Raw genomic sequence first — 13,537 nt, 5'->3', positions numbered from 1 at the left:
TTACAACGTGCACTGTTTATGACACTCTATGCCCCAACGACCATGACTATGATATTATACATTAGCAGTAGATAGGCCTTATACATATTGCGCAACTTCTATGACAAATAACATAGTACCTTGACCTAGCAAACCAATATCGCTGATCAAGCCACTGCCTGTGCCTTGGCCCGCTCAGCAACCGAATAGATGCCCACACGCCCATACACGTCCTTGTACTTCTGTCGCACGTAATTATCCACCGAGATAGGCGCATACTTTTCATCCTCCGGCCTCGCGCGACATGACTCGATGCACCGGATCACAAAGTCCGGATTCCCATTGTAGTTGAACGGGATGGAGTACCGGTCTACATCCGACCGGTTGATCACCCGGTGCACGTTGGACAGGTACTCGTCGTTCGTCCACTGCTGGAACAGATCCCCCAGGTTCACCACATACGCCCCCTCGATCGGTGGCGCAGGGTAATACGACTGCGTCTCCTCATCCCACACCTCCAGCCCGGGGACATCCCCCTGTAGGAGCAGCGTGATGACGCCCAAGTCGCGGTGGGCGCCGATACCGCGTTGCAGCGGGTCGGCGTCGGGCGGCTGGGGCGGATAATGCAGCAGCTTGTAGAAGGCCATGGGCTCCGTGCAGAACTCGTCAAAGTAGGACTCGTCATAGCCCAGGGACACCCCGATGGCTTGCAGGACTTTCTCGGTGAGGGCGGTTACTTGGTTGAGGTAGTCCATGCAGGTGTCGCGGAAGTGCGGGGCCAGCGACTCGGCCCAGAGGTTCGGTCCGTGGGCGAACTTCTTGGATAGGACTTGCGGGTGGTCCGGGGGCAGGTCCTGGGCGACGTAGTAGCCTTCTTTCAGGTCGGGCTTGGTGTCCTTTTCAATCATCTGACCGTACATGACTTCGTAGCCGCGGTTGTGGTCATTTTGGGCTGGGGATATTAGTTAAGTTTATACGTTTGAGAGGCAAGGAGAGGGGATACATTTGTCCAGTTTCATCTTTTCGTCGAGGGGAAGGGCGAAGAACTCCTTGGACAGTTTGAACATCTCCTTCTGCAGGCTCAGTGGGATCGGATGGTTGATGATCTGAAAGAACCCCACGGTGCGGCAGCGTGTCCAATGGCCTCGGTGCACTTCTTCTTGCGCTCTGGGTCACCACAGAGGAAATCACTAAAGTCAGCGATTGGAGGAGAGGGCATTATATCGGGTAAACCATTGATCTTTTGAGGCTACGCAGTGATGGATTGATACGAGTGATTGAGGAGAACGTCTCGCAGCTTATATAGCTATCTACTCGTCATACTCCCTCGTCTTCAGATGATACTTGCTCCGCGAGCGGATTCGCGGCCCGAATCGATAAAACACCCAAGGTAATGGCGCCATCGCCAGAGCCACGAATCCCAACAGACTCGTTGCCCACGATGTCCCTAGGGAATGATACAAAGACGTCGAGAAGAGGGGAAACACGGCCCCAAACAGGGAACGCAGCACCGCATTGGCTGCCAGAGCACTCGCACCAAACGAGCCGTAGCAGTCCGTCAGATATGACGTGATCCCTAGGAAGAGCAGGATGAGGCCAAAACCAAAGGGCACACCGGCGACGATACCTGAGATCCAATGGGTAGGCGGCGATGCCGTCCAGGCAAACCAGAACAGGCTGACGGGGATTAGCCAGGAGATGACGATCAAATGCGGGAGGCGAGCCTCCGGCTGGGGACCACCCAGGCGTCGCACGTAGATGCCATGGATTTGATTGACATATGGCGAGATCAGGGTGGCGATGGCCATGCCGACACAGATACCCAAAAAGGAAAGTCCTGCAATGCCCGCGGACCAGCCTCGTGTTTCGCGGTAGACGACAGGATAGGCCGTGAAATCCAGATAGAGGATACCGTAGACAAGAGCCATATACAGGGACAGCAAAAACAGGATTGGCTCCGTGAAGAGCATCAGCCAGGGCCGCGTGAGTGTCGTGTACAGCATCTCCTTGATGGGGGGTTGATTGGCTGGGGAATAGCCCGGCATGGATCGTCGTTTGTCCATCAGCAGCTTGGGGGGATATGTCTCGGGAAGAAACACCGTCATGGCAACGTAGCAGACACCACTGAGGATCAGCACCACCCAGAAATTCCACCTCCACGACGTATACTGACAGATGAAACCGCCCACTGTGGGTGCGATGACGGGGCCCAGGAAGCTGGCCGCGGAGAAGAGGGCCAGGGGCACAGACCGATTATCCTGGGGCCAAATATCCGTGATGGACCCGCCAGAGTTAGTGACAGTGGGAGATCCAAAAAAGCCCGAAAAGAAACGAAAAACGATCATCGACGCCACGTTGGGAGCTAGAGCACATCCAATCTGGAACAGGACGAACAACCCCAGAACGAGCCGGAAGATTGTATTGCGACCCCTGACCGGTTGCGTCAGCGGATTCCCCTTGTAGTAAATGAACGAATGCCATGCCTGTACGTACCAGACCTCAGACAGCGGTGCAAATAACAGGGGTCCGGACGCGAAACCCAATAGGAACGTGGTAATGCCCAGCGTTGCGACCGTTGACGAGCAGCCGTACGCATGTGAAATGGACGGAATGGCGGCTGTGTAGATGCTAGAGCAGAAGGCGATCGTCGCAGTCATCAACACCAGAATCCCAGTACAAATCCCTGTCTCGGCGTCAGTATAGGTCCAGAAAGACGTTAAATTCTTACTTGCATTTCTTCCGCGCAGACCAGCATCTAGGGTTTTCTTGTTCCTCGAGCAGGACAGGTTCGTCCGTGGGAATGGGGACTTTTGCTTCGATGTCCGCTTGTGGCGGGAGACAACTTGCCGGGTTCATGGCTGCGAGGAATGAACGAGCAAACTGCTGGTCAAGAAGTGCGGGTTGAGACGTGTTTAATGTCTGTTCTGCTGATACTGACGCAGGGTTTAATGACGCGATCTGCCCTCCGCCGAGGGGTCCATGAGATCCGTCCCCTGGAAGTGGATATAGCGGCCTTGATTAATCAAACTATGGATCAGGGACGGTGATGCTTCAGTGGTACGACTTCACCATCACTTGGCCTGTGTGAGGCAGGGATTTGTGTGTTTCCCTTTCCAAGTAATTAATACATGCCCTGCACAAGGCCAAGGCGGCTATATAAGACATGGAGCAATTCTTGGTCTTCAAAAGCTTACCCATTATGTGATTATTAATGGTGCTACTTCACCGTAGATTCACGCCACCCGTAACCATGTTTGGATAGCCTTAGAAAGAGAATCCCTGTCATGAGCAAATAATAGTACCCTATGGATCTACATGCGGTGAACCTAGATTGGCTAGGTTTCTTTCATGGTCAAGAGGAAAACGCAAGCTTTCGGCTGAGTCTTGAATGCGTTTCTGTACTTTTGATAAACCATAATAACCAAACTAATGCATATCTACGCCATTCATATTAAAGAACAGACTTTCGACTCTTACCCGTGGAGCACTTCACGGAGTGGCCGAGCGATATCCAGAACAAGTAATAGCCATACTGGATCAGGGAGTATCTGCTTACAATGGAAGTGAAGTGACTGGTGCTACACCTCAAGGGCATCAATGTGATCTCTCTCCTCCATCTTCCTACACTCCCCTCATCTTCTCCAGAATGGAAATAGGTATCGTCGGCGCCGGTGTAAGCGGTCTATATACCGCACTTCTTCTCCAACGAGAAGGCCACCGAGTCACTCTCTATGAAGCCGGTTCCCGCATTGGCGGACGCATCTACACTCATCGCTTCCAAGCCCTTAACTCCGATGAAGATATCTACTTCGAAGCCGGGGCGATGCGTATCCCCCGTTCGAGTCTGCATTCGCGTGTGTACCAGTTCATCCGCTACCTCAACACCCACGGGCGCCACGAAGACAAGATCGAACTCATCCCGTACGTCCTTGAACAGCGCAACAACATCGCCTTCATCCGCAACCGCAAGGCGAATGTCGATGATCTCACCCTCGCGGCCGAGTGTGGCCTGCCGGCGGAGTATCAGGGGAAATCCGCACGACAACTGCTGGGCGAGGCCGTCACCCCGTGGCTGAGCCTGCTTCACAAGGACTTCCAGACTGGGTTTGGACAGCTAATGAAGCTCGACGAGATGTCATTCCGGACGTACCTGCGCTTCGTAGATGGGTGGCCGCACGAGGTGATCGACTTCGTCGAACTTATAAACAGTCAGACAAATCAGTACGATTTGAGCTGCACAGAGATCATGATGCAGAATCTTGACTTCCATACCCGGGACTGGAGCACAATCCGCGGGGGCATGTCGCGGCTCACCGAGAGCGCAGCAAACCTCATCGGCCAGGAGCACATCCACCTCAACGCGCGGGTCGACTCGATCAAGGAAAACCCAGACGGAACAATCACGCTGTCTACTAGTGCACACTCTGCCACGTTTGACAAAGTCGTTCTGGCAATCCCCCCTGCAGCGCTGCATAGCATCATCGAACGCCCCACCTGGTCCTTCATGAAAGAGCAGGCCCTGCATGCGACGCACTACGAACCCCTCTATAAGATCGGCCTACACTTCCGCACCCGCTTCTGGGAGAAGCTGCCAACCCCTTGTCTCGGCGGACAGAGCGTGACGGACCTGCGCTTCCGCTGGATCGTGTATCCTTCGAATGATATTGGAAGCTCGCGGTCCGGTGTGCTGCTGCTGTACTGCTGGATGAACGATGCGTACCGGATGGCCTCGCTCCCTCCGGACCAGCGCGTGTCTCTAGTGTTACACGATCTGCAGAGGTTCTACGAGGACACCGGCGTCAGCATCTCCGACGAATTCATCGATGCCTTTGACGTCTGCTGGAGCCAAGAGTCTGCCACAGGGGATGCAATGTTTCTCCCGAGGCAATTCAGCCGGTTTTATGGATCTTCCCGCCGCGCAGAGGGCAGTGTCTACTTTGTCGGAGAGCATTTGAGTCGACATCATACCTGGATCGCGGGGGTGGTGGACTCGGCGATCCAGACGGTGGGGGAAATGTTGGGGGTTAGCGAGATCAGGTCGTTGGGCGAGGAGTACTCCCGGGTGAAGAAAGGGGGCGGCAATGTGCAACGGCCCTGTGGGCAGAAAAGGTGCAGTTATTCGATTCCGCTGCATAATAATGTGCAGTACGTGGAGGATCTGGAGAGTGCATGGATGGCCAAGAGTGGGAAAGCGACGGCAATTTGTTCGAAGACATAGATTGATCTAACAATGACAAGTAGAAACAGCATGTTTAATTAAGAACATGATATATGATTGCTCTAGATGCACTAAGTGTGCTTGATTAAGTTATCTTCGATTACTACCTTCATTGACTCAATACTATTATAGACGTAGTCATTACTATACAGTAGCAATATTGATAAATAAACCCCTCTCTCATCCAGGCAATATATATCCACAAATATAAGAAAGAAAAATTTGAAAACGAAAATGGTAAAGGAAAGCAGCTGGCGTCATGCCAGTGCCAGAGACCAGGCTCAAAGTAAATGAAATAAGCAAAGCAGAACATCCATACCAACAACAAAATATCCGAATGTTTAAGGATACTCCATTTGCGCCGTAGTCTGATACCCAGTGAGCTCAGGTCTCGTCCGCAACTCCATCTCCTTCTCCTCCTGGATCAATGCACAGCATCCACACCAGAAAGTCTCCAGGACAGGATCCCGCAATGCCATGCTTCTGGCGCATTTCACTCCGCCGAATGGTTTGAATGATCCATTGACAGTATCCGAGGGCGAGAACAGTGAAAATAGCGCACTGCAGGCGAGGGTTAGATTGGTAAACCATTGGTATCATCCGAGGGTACCTACCTCCGAGTTAATACTACTATAGTTTTGTAGAGTGGGATCCTGGACCCTGGCCTGGGTTTTGCCAAAGGTAAGACATGGAAGACACCAGCTTGTGAAGCCTGATTGATATCAAGTCAGCTTGAGGCGGGCGAAAAGGACGTGGAATACGCACAGAGCGAGCCTGGTGAGAAGCAATCAAAAAGTGAATAATGCCATTCTGGGTTGTGGGTGATAGCTCTGGCCGCATCTGATTCGAAAGGGTCATCCGTCGGCCCTTTTGGCACTGAGCGGTAAGTCTTGTCGACTGATGCCATCTTGAAATTCGAGGGAATGTAATATATGAGATTTGGTCGTAGTTTCCGGTGTGCACTCAGTGACCAGGAGGAAGGATCGGAGGAACATCTGGCCGATTCCCTGAAAGCGGTAGCTTATATACCCCTGGTGAACCAATTATCCTGACATGAATGTTATAGAATTTAGCCCCTATACCCCAGGCTGGAAGTTCGCATTCGTTATATCGAGTTTCCCAATATGGAATAGGACTATGGGGAATGGGGAGGCTAGGGTAGCCTGGTGGATCCTGGCCAAGTGGAGTTTCTAAATTTCCTGAGTTGTTGATTAACCAAGTGAAGTCCTCATTGCCAGTAGCATAGCTAAACTTTACTATTCGCGACCCACATTTGGGAAAGTGTTTCGTGAAGAACATGAATCCGACTTTCTTGTCCCGCGTGGAGGCTTCGTCTCAGCCACAGGGTCTTGTTCGAAAACGAGTCTCCCTTTTGGTCAGAGACCCACTCTGACATTTAGGTAGGGTTCGGCATCCCAATCCAAAGGATGATCCAAGACATAAGGCGTAGTGTAGTTTAGGTGGAACATTTCCGGATGTCTTGCCAGCGTTTACTCTAGCAGGCAGCTCGCATTCGTATGTGTGCCAGTGCAGGTACTCGCTCAATATCAAACTGTCTGGGCTAATATTGTGGCACCTATCCAGGAGTATAAGTACCACGATATGGCCTCTGCAGGATTAGACATTATTGCAATACAAAATCAGAACTTTCAACAATTCATCATTCCTCCGTTGCGATATCGAAATCATGAGCCATATCGGCCCGGCCATAGAGTGCTCCCCATCCGCGATTGCCACACCAGCAGTATACGGTGCCCAAGTCCTTTCCCTCGAGGCGTCATGGGTCAACAACTTCACCCTCGATGTGCCTGTTGATTTCAACTACAACCATGGTGCTCAGTCGGTGCAAAATGTGGACTTCTGCAACGTGACAGTTACCTACACTCACCCAGGATATGACGACCGTATTACCGTCGAGACTTGGCTGCCACGCAACTGGAACCAACGCCTGCAAGCCACCGGCGGAGGTGGCTGGCGTGCAGGCCGTTTCGTGCTCTCCCAGTTCTTTATGGGCGGCGCCATCGGAGAGGGCTATGCAACCACAACCACAGACGCAGGTCTCGGGGATACCATGCCAGATACTTGGGCTCTGAAGAGCCCCGGGAATGTCAACCTGGAATACCTCCATAATCTAGGCTACAGATCCCTCAACGACGAGGCAATTATCGCCAAAGACCTCGTCCGCAGCTTCTACGGCGTCCCTCCGGCGTACTCCTACTGGAGTGGCTGCTCGCACGGCGGACGCCAAGGTCTCATGCTTGCGCAGCGGTACCCGCACGCCTATGATGGAATTGTTGCTTCTGCACCCGCGCAGTCGTGGCCTGAGTTTGTGACTGGGGTTTACTACCCGCTCCTTGCTCCGCTCTGGGCCGGGGAGCAGTCTCCCTTGGGCTGTGAATTGGAGTTCCTGACTGAGGAGGCCGTCAAACTCTGCGATCCCAAAGACGGGACTGTGGATGCTATCATCTCGGACCCGGACAACTGTGACTTTGACCCATTCAGCGCGGTGAATAAGACTTTCTCCTGCAGTGCTACTGGAAAAGCCATGCAGCTTAGCAGAGCAGCAGCTGTCACCGCGAAAGCGGCTTGGTCAGGGCCTAGGACTGTCGCCGGGGATTTCCTCTGGTATGGCGTGAATCCAGGTTCGGACATCTCTAGTTTGGGAGTTGCGCCAGGCCAAAACATCACAGCTACCCCGGACGAGTGGCTCAGCTTGTTTGTGCTCAAGAACCAGAGCTTCGACGTCACCCGGTTGAGTCATGAGGAATATGACACGCTTTTCCGTCTCGCTGTCAAGGAATACACTGATGTTATGGCTGCTAATGACCCGGATCTTAACGCGTTCAAGAAAGCCGGAGGAAAGCTCCTCACATACCATGGCATGGTAAGTCATTGAACATCATTTGAGCAGGTTCCTAGCTAACTGAGCAAGGCCGATCAAAGCATTCCAACAAAGGGCACAGAGCATTATTATCGCGCAGTTAGCCGGTTGATCCCTGACGTACAAGACTTCTACCGGTACTTTGAGTCTCCGGGTCTGGCCCATTGTGCTGGTGGCAGGGGCGGGCAGCCAACGACTGCGTTTGACGCCTTGAGGAAATGGGTGGAAAATGGCACTGCCCCCGAGTTTCTCCCAGTGCGCGTCAATGGGACGAATGGAGCGCACGACCGGATTCTGTGCCCTTATCCAGCCAAAGCGATCCAGCAAGGTGGAAATGCCTCCGACGTTGGAAGTTTCCGTTGTGTCCATTGATCTAGCGTCTGCAAATGTGTGCACAAGACCTGTACCCATTTTTACTCCTGACCTGTCCTTTTCTTGATCGAACACTTGTAATCCTATTAACTTAGTTTCTCAATTCACGTATGCGTACTCCACGCGGCAGAGTGGGATAGAATAGCGAAAGAATACAAATCCATCGATATTTTTGAATGACGAATCCATCAAGGAACATCTATCCTTGACAAATGTAAACCGTTGGACAGTCGCTTTATTTGCTGCATGGGCCACTGGGCATATCCCTGATGAGACTCATCAAGGTTGCTAAAAATGCTAGTCATGATATGTTCAGGCCAGTCGCGGATAAACCACGCCGCGTCGAGTCGCTTCAGCAAGACCGCAAAAGAGGCAAACACCACCAAGGCAGCTGGCCTGCGCTGTTGTGCGTCTGCTAGAAAGAGATCCGGCAGTGTATATAACCAACTAAAGATCTGGGGCCAGAGTTGAGCCTCTGGCAGCTGGGAATAGCCACCGAATACGACATCGTAGCAGTGACAAAGTCGGTCCAGCGCCTGGGAGTAGTCTGTATACCCGGGACCGCTGACTGAGAAAGTTGCCGATATCAGATGCCGTAATTGGGCCAGGTGGTCTCTATATACTTGCGAGACCTGTTGTTCAATGCGAATAGGAGGTTCCTCGGGTTGGGAATTCTTGTCTTCTGGATCCTCAGCATGGATAGAGGAAAAGTTGACCGAGAGAGTTGCGCTACAAATCTCCAAAATTGACCGCAGACCCATGAATAAGGACAAGCACCCTGGATTACCGTCGTCGCGGTAAGCTAGATACTCCCCAGGCAGGGGTCCTTTTGCAAGCGAGCAGAGAAATATGAAGATTGAAGACGCATAAAGTGCTGGACTAGTGATTGCGTCTAGTTGTGGAATCGCGCATGTGACCTCGCGGACAGCGAGGTCATAGTGCTGTTCGGCGACAGCGTACAAATCACTCCTTGAGCCTAAGAATGAATGGTTGGCCGAGGTGCGGGCCAGGTGAAAGCCTGAAAACGCGAGGAGAAGACGCAAAACATAATGGAAGGTGAACCCTAGTTGAGACAGCTGGGTTTGCATGTGGTTTTGAGAACCTCCCAATTCAGCTGATGTGATGAAATGATGGAAGAGGGCCATGTCAGTGGCCGTGAATTGGAACGGCTTCTTTGCCACAGCTTGATCCAACAGGGGGTTTGGCTCGTTAGGCTGCAGTGTTGACAGAGGACGTGAACTACGTCCTCTCCTTGGAGGACTGAAATTAGACTGGGACGAGGAGATAAAGGTGTAGCTGCCATTGTGCGATGTGGGTGTGACTCCCTCCTCTGTGGACGGAGTGGAAGACCTTTCTGGATTCAAGGCATAATCGCAGTCAACTGAGTGACGCAGACAGTTTCCGCAACTAGGCTTCACTTCATCACACTAGAGTACGTTGTTTTAGTAGACGGCGTCATTGGTTGTGTAGGAGGCTAACCTTGACCCTGCGCCTTTTGCAGTTTTGGCACCCGAGACGAGATTTCTGATGGGATCGCCGCGAGACCTTGCCAGTGTAGGGGCCAAGTCTCGGAGGCATCCTGTAGTCGCGGATTGGGCCTAGTAGTAGGTAATAAGTTTAGAGGGGAAAGGTCACACTGCTGAATAAAATATTGGCGCAAGATTGCTCCAGCAGAGAAATGAATTCTTCGGTGTCTCGTTGGTCCGTCCCTTTTTCGATCGAAGGTGGGGATCGGTCAAGGTCCGATTGTACGGGATGTCAATACTAAAATATTTTGTAAAAGCTATGCTACTGGCCTCATTTGAATAAACTAAAGAATTCAGATTAGGAACTGAAAGATTCATCTTGCTGGCTGACCACAACTTGATGAGCTTTTGACGAACAATGGGCCGTAGGTAAGAATGCAGGATTTCCTTACGGCAGTCTGTGTAGTCACCGGTCAGGGTAACCGTCGTCAACATGGGTAATATCCGCCATTTTCCAAGGCCAACCCTCGATGATCTGGACACAGTCTATAATCCTACTAAACCGTTATCGCAAAGGTAGTTCTGAGACCGAGGCGTGCAATTCTCTAGACTTGTTATTCTTCGGTCCGGCTGCCCTCCAGACAGTTCTGATCAGAGGAGTTATTTCCCAAGGAAAGTACAACAGCTGAATAAACCCACGAAAGCCTCAGGCTAAGCGAGAACCTGTCAACAGGAGACCGAGGCGATACTTTCTTTGAGGCACGAACATGGAGACTCCTCAGATGCCTGCTCCATTGTCCAAACTAGCAACCGAGCAAGGCGTTTTTGTCTCGTTCCCCTGAGGCTCTCACAGCAGGAACACCCACAATCTAACCTTGGATAAAGCTAGGTGATTATGGCAGATTACTAGCTTGCATATACGCGAGCTCTGTCCCCAGAATACGAGAGATATCTGGAGACACGGCGCTTTTGCCCTCGTATTCCGAGCGTAGCGCATCCTTTATCAGACTCCAATCTGCGAATACGACAAGCATTACGACCTAGGTCTCACAAGGCAGACTCGCCTCGAGCATATTCAATACCAAGGACATGGGGTATATATACCTCCTGCGACCATCCTATCGCTCCCTCATACCTCCAAGCACATCAGAAATACTATCAACAACCACAAAATGTCCACTGACACTCTCGTTCCCATTGTCATCTACCTCACCGACGATACCCGCACCAACGATGTGGTTCTCGTCGACGAAAACGTCTCCTCCTTTGAGGAATTCGCCGCGTCGCTCTACACCAGTCTTCGCCCCAAGATTCCCGATTACTATCTCGAAAGCGGAGAGCGGTCCATCACCCAGGCCTTTGTGACATGGCAGCCTTCGGATATTTTCCCCCAAGAGACTGAGATTGTGGAAGGGAATATTCGGGCTGTGCTTCGGATCCTTGCGGCGCGTAGGGGGATTGATACCGTTCGGGTGTGGCTTAATGAGATTGATTAAGTCATCGGGTATGTGTGCTTGAAATGTGATTGAGCGGATATGGCTGATTGTTTCTATCAGAGCATTTTCTCGTCTGCTCAGATGGATTTGTCGTTATGAGGAGTGAACGGATATTGTCCGCAGCCAGGAGTGGATTGGATTGCGGCGGTTGAAGATACTCTCATGGCGAATTTACCAGATGCTGGTTCATAATCAATGTACATAATCATCTATTGATAATGCCTGTGGTAGATATCCAAATTTACCTCCAAGCTATATACAAGGAATACTCTATGTCCAGGATACACTCCCTCATCTGCCCGGACAGTAACAGTATCATGGCAGCTACCAAAGAATGTTAAACTTAGCGAGCCCCTTTCTAGGCTGTGGTTCCGGTTCCTCTTCATCGTGGCTCAAATAGAACTGGATTAGACCGACCAGCGGTATATTCTCCAAAGCGATGATGTGCGTTTTCTTCCAGAATTTGTACCCGTAGTATAGTCCGAGGACTACTGGGATGTTAATGTACGATGCGACAAAGGTTTCCGTATCCCAGTGGCCGCTGATGAATGTGCTAAAGCCACCAGTAATAAGCAAGAGGGTGAACAGGATCAGCGATGCCCAGGTAAAGTAGGGCTGGAAAGGCGCGGCCCATGGAAGCTCTTTGTGTCGGTCGACGCCTTGCTTCTTGCAACCGTAGTAGAATCGGAGGTAGACGATGCAGACGATTATCCAGTCTACTAACGTGGCGACCGACACGACATCACGCAGCCATCGAAAGACTATGGTTGATGAGTGGGAGAGGGTCATATATCCCAAGCACATGAAGAGCCCGATAAAGCTAATAGCCACATAAGGCACAGAGAAGTGGTTCAGCCTTTTGAATACGGCTGGAGCATGGCCATGGACCGCCATGCCATACAGAATCCGGGATCCAAACAGGATGTATGAATTCCCGGCGGACCAGGCGGAAGTGAGGATAGCAGCATTGATGATTGAGGGCACGGTCTTGATCCCTGCCCGGCGAGCAGCGATAACAAATGGGGACTGAGAAGCCGTGCCAGTCAGTCGAAGAAGAGTGGGATCATTAGAAGGAACGACCAAGCCCATCATAAAGATTGACAGGACATAGAAGAGGAAGATGCGGTACAAGACGCGCCTGGTTGCCTCTGGTATTGAATGTCGTGGAAACTTGGTCTCAGCCGCGGGAATCGTGATATTCTGGATTCCCGAGTATGCAAAGACCGCATTATTCAGAGTTGTCCAGAAACCAAGGAACTGGCCGAGGGAACCTTCAATCCCAAGATACTGAACAAAAGGTCCTGGGTCTCTCCAGTATCTGAAACCAATGGATTCACCATCTGGTCCTCCGCCGCAAGTAATCACCAGCGCCATGATGTTCACTCCAACAATTAGCAGAATTTTCAAGATGGCGAATGAAAACTCGAGCTCCCCATAGATCCTGACCAATACCAGCGCCGTAGCGAGCACCAGGACGCTGAAGACGGTAATCCAGATTGCGTTGTTGACGGTGGTCCAAAATTCAATCAGAACCGAGGCTGCTACTATTTCAGCAGGGAGAGTAACTGAGTATAAGTATACTTGATTCCATCCGTTGGCAAAGGCCATGGCCGGGTCGAAGAAGTATTCCGCATAGCGGACGAGACCGCCGCTAAGGGGTACTAACGCACCCATCTCTCCCACTGTCAGGACGACGCTTGAAACAGCAAGGCCGACAATCGAATAGGCAAGAAATGCACCCAGTGGGCCAGCCGTTACAAGGGCTTGGCCGGAGCTGAGGAATAGACCGGTGCCAATTGTGCCAGCGAGCGCGATCATCTGCATGTGGCGCTGGTACAGGCCTTGCCGGACAGCATGCACTTCTCTGAAGCCACGCCTGATGAAACCTATGTCCCCATCGGATGCGCTAGACCCCTCTCCTTCTGAAAGTTGAATCCCTAATTCTGATTCAGTAGGCATGGTTGTGATAGATGCCGACCAAAAGCGGCGTATACGGGCCAGAAACCCCAGCCAGGAGCAGGACGGAAGAAAAGTCGAGTTTTCCCCGCTCCAAGGAGTTCCGAGGTTGCCCAGACTAACGGAGATTACATTTGTGGGTATATCTGGCGCTACCAGACGCTACCGT

At 51.7% G+C, this 13,537-nt stretch overlaps 6 protein-coding genes across 6 annotated transcripts; 3 read left to right on the top strand and 3 right to left on the bottom strand.

Moving 5' to 3' along the window:
• Nucleotides 1-146: 146 nt before the first annotated feature.
• ALT_6018 (putative MFS-type transporter C530.15c) lies at nucleotides 147-2,835 on the bottom strand (the record flags this gene model as incomplete). The annotated part of the gene is made up of 5 exons (XM_033555736.2): nucleotides 147-931; nucleotides 983-1,146; nucleotides 1,303-2,409; nucleotides 2,473-2,607; nucleotides 2,708-2,835. The coding sequence occupies 5 exons, from the start codon at nucleotides 2,833-2,835 to the stop codon at nucleotides 147-149; spliced, it is 2,319 nt and encodes a 772-aa protein (XP_033411627.2).
• A 790-nt stretch (nucleotides 2,836-3,625) lies between these two features.
• ALT_6017 (flavin monoamine oxidase family protein) lies at nucleotides 3,626-5,197 on the top strand (the record flags this gene model as incomplete). Its single annotated transcript, XM_089600008.1, has 1 exon — nucleotides 3,626-5,197. The coding sequence occupies one exon, from the start codon at nucleotides 3,626-3,628 to the stop codon at nucleotides 5,195-5,197; it is 1,572 nt and encodes a 523-aa protein (XP_089455470.1).
• A 1,687-nt stretch (nucleotides 5,198-6,884) lies between these two features.
• On the top strand, nucleotides 6,885-8,450 carry ALT_6016 (putative feruloyl esterase; the record flags this gene model as incomplete). Its single annotated transcript, XM_033555739.2, has 2 exons — nucleotides 6,885-8,081; nucleotides 8,130-8,450. 2 exons carry the CDS (start codon nucleotides 6,885-6,887, stop codon nucleotides 8,448-8,450), a joined length of 1,518 nt encoding a protein of 505 aa, XP_033411630.2.
• Nucleotides 8,451-8,638: 188 nt separating this feature from the next.
• Nucleotides 8,639-10,028, bottom strand: ALT_6015 (Zn(II)2Cys6 transcription factor domain-containing protein; the record flags this gene model as incomplete). Its single annotated transcript, XM_033555740.2, has 2 exons — nucleotides 8,639-9,877; nucleotides 9,930-10,028. 2 exons carry the CDS (start codon nucleotides 10,026-10,028, stop codon nucleotides 8,639-8,641), a joined length of 1,338 nt encoding a protein of 445 aa, XP_033411631.2.
• A 1,060-nt stretch (nucleotides 10,029-11,088) lies between these two features.
• ALT_6014 (uncharacterized protein) lies at nucleotides 11,089-11,412 on the top strand (the record flags this gene model as incomplete). The annotated part of the gene is made up of 1 exon (XM_033555741.2): nucleotides 11,089-11,412. One exon carries the CDS (start codon nucleotides 11,089-11,091, stop codon nucleotides 11,410-11,412), a length of 324 nt encoding a protein of 107 aa, XP_033411632.2.
• A 324-nt stretch (nucleotides 11,413-11,736) lies between these two features.
• On the bottom strand, nucleotides 11,737-13,371 carry ALT_6013 (putative amino acid permease; the record flags this gene model as incomplete). Its single annotated transcript, XM_033555742.2, has 1 exon — nucleotides 11,737-13,371. The coding sequence occupies one exon, from the start codon at nucleotides 13,369-13,371 to the stop codon at nucleotides 11,737-11,739; it is 1,635 nt and encodes a 544-aa protein (XP_033411633.2).
• Between the last annotated feature and the right edge of the window lie 166 nt (nucleotides 13,372-13,537).

This window comes from Aspergillus lentulus (assembly GCF_001445615.1).
Source record: "Aspergillus lentulus DNA, contig: Alt12, strain: IFM 54703, whole genome shotgun sequence".
Lineage (NCBI taxonomy): Eukaryota > Fungi > Ascomycota > Eurotiomycetes > Eurotiales > Aspergillaceae > Aspergillus > Aspergillus lentulus.
Note: the sequence above shows the minus strand (reverse complement) of the source record. Positions and strands in the feature narration are given on the sequence as shown.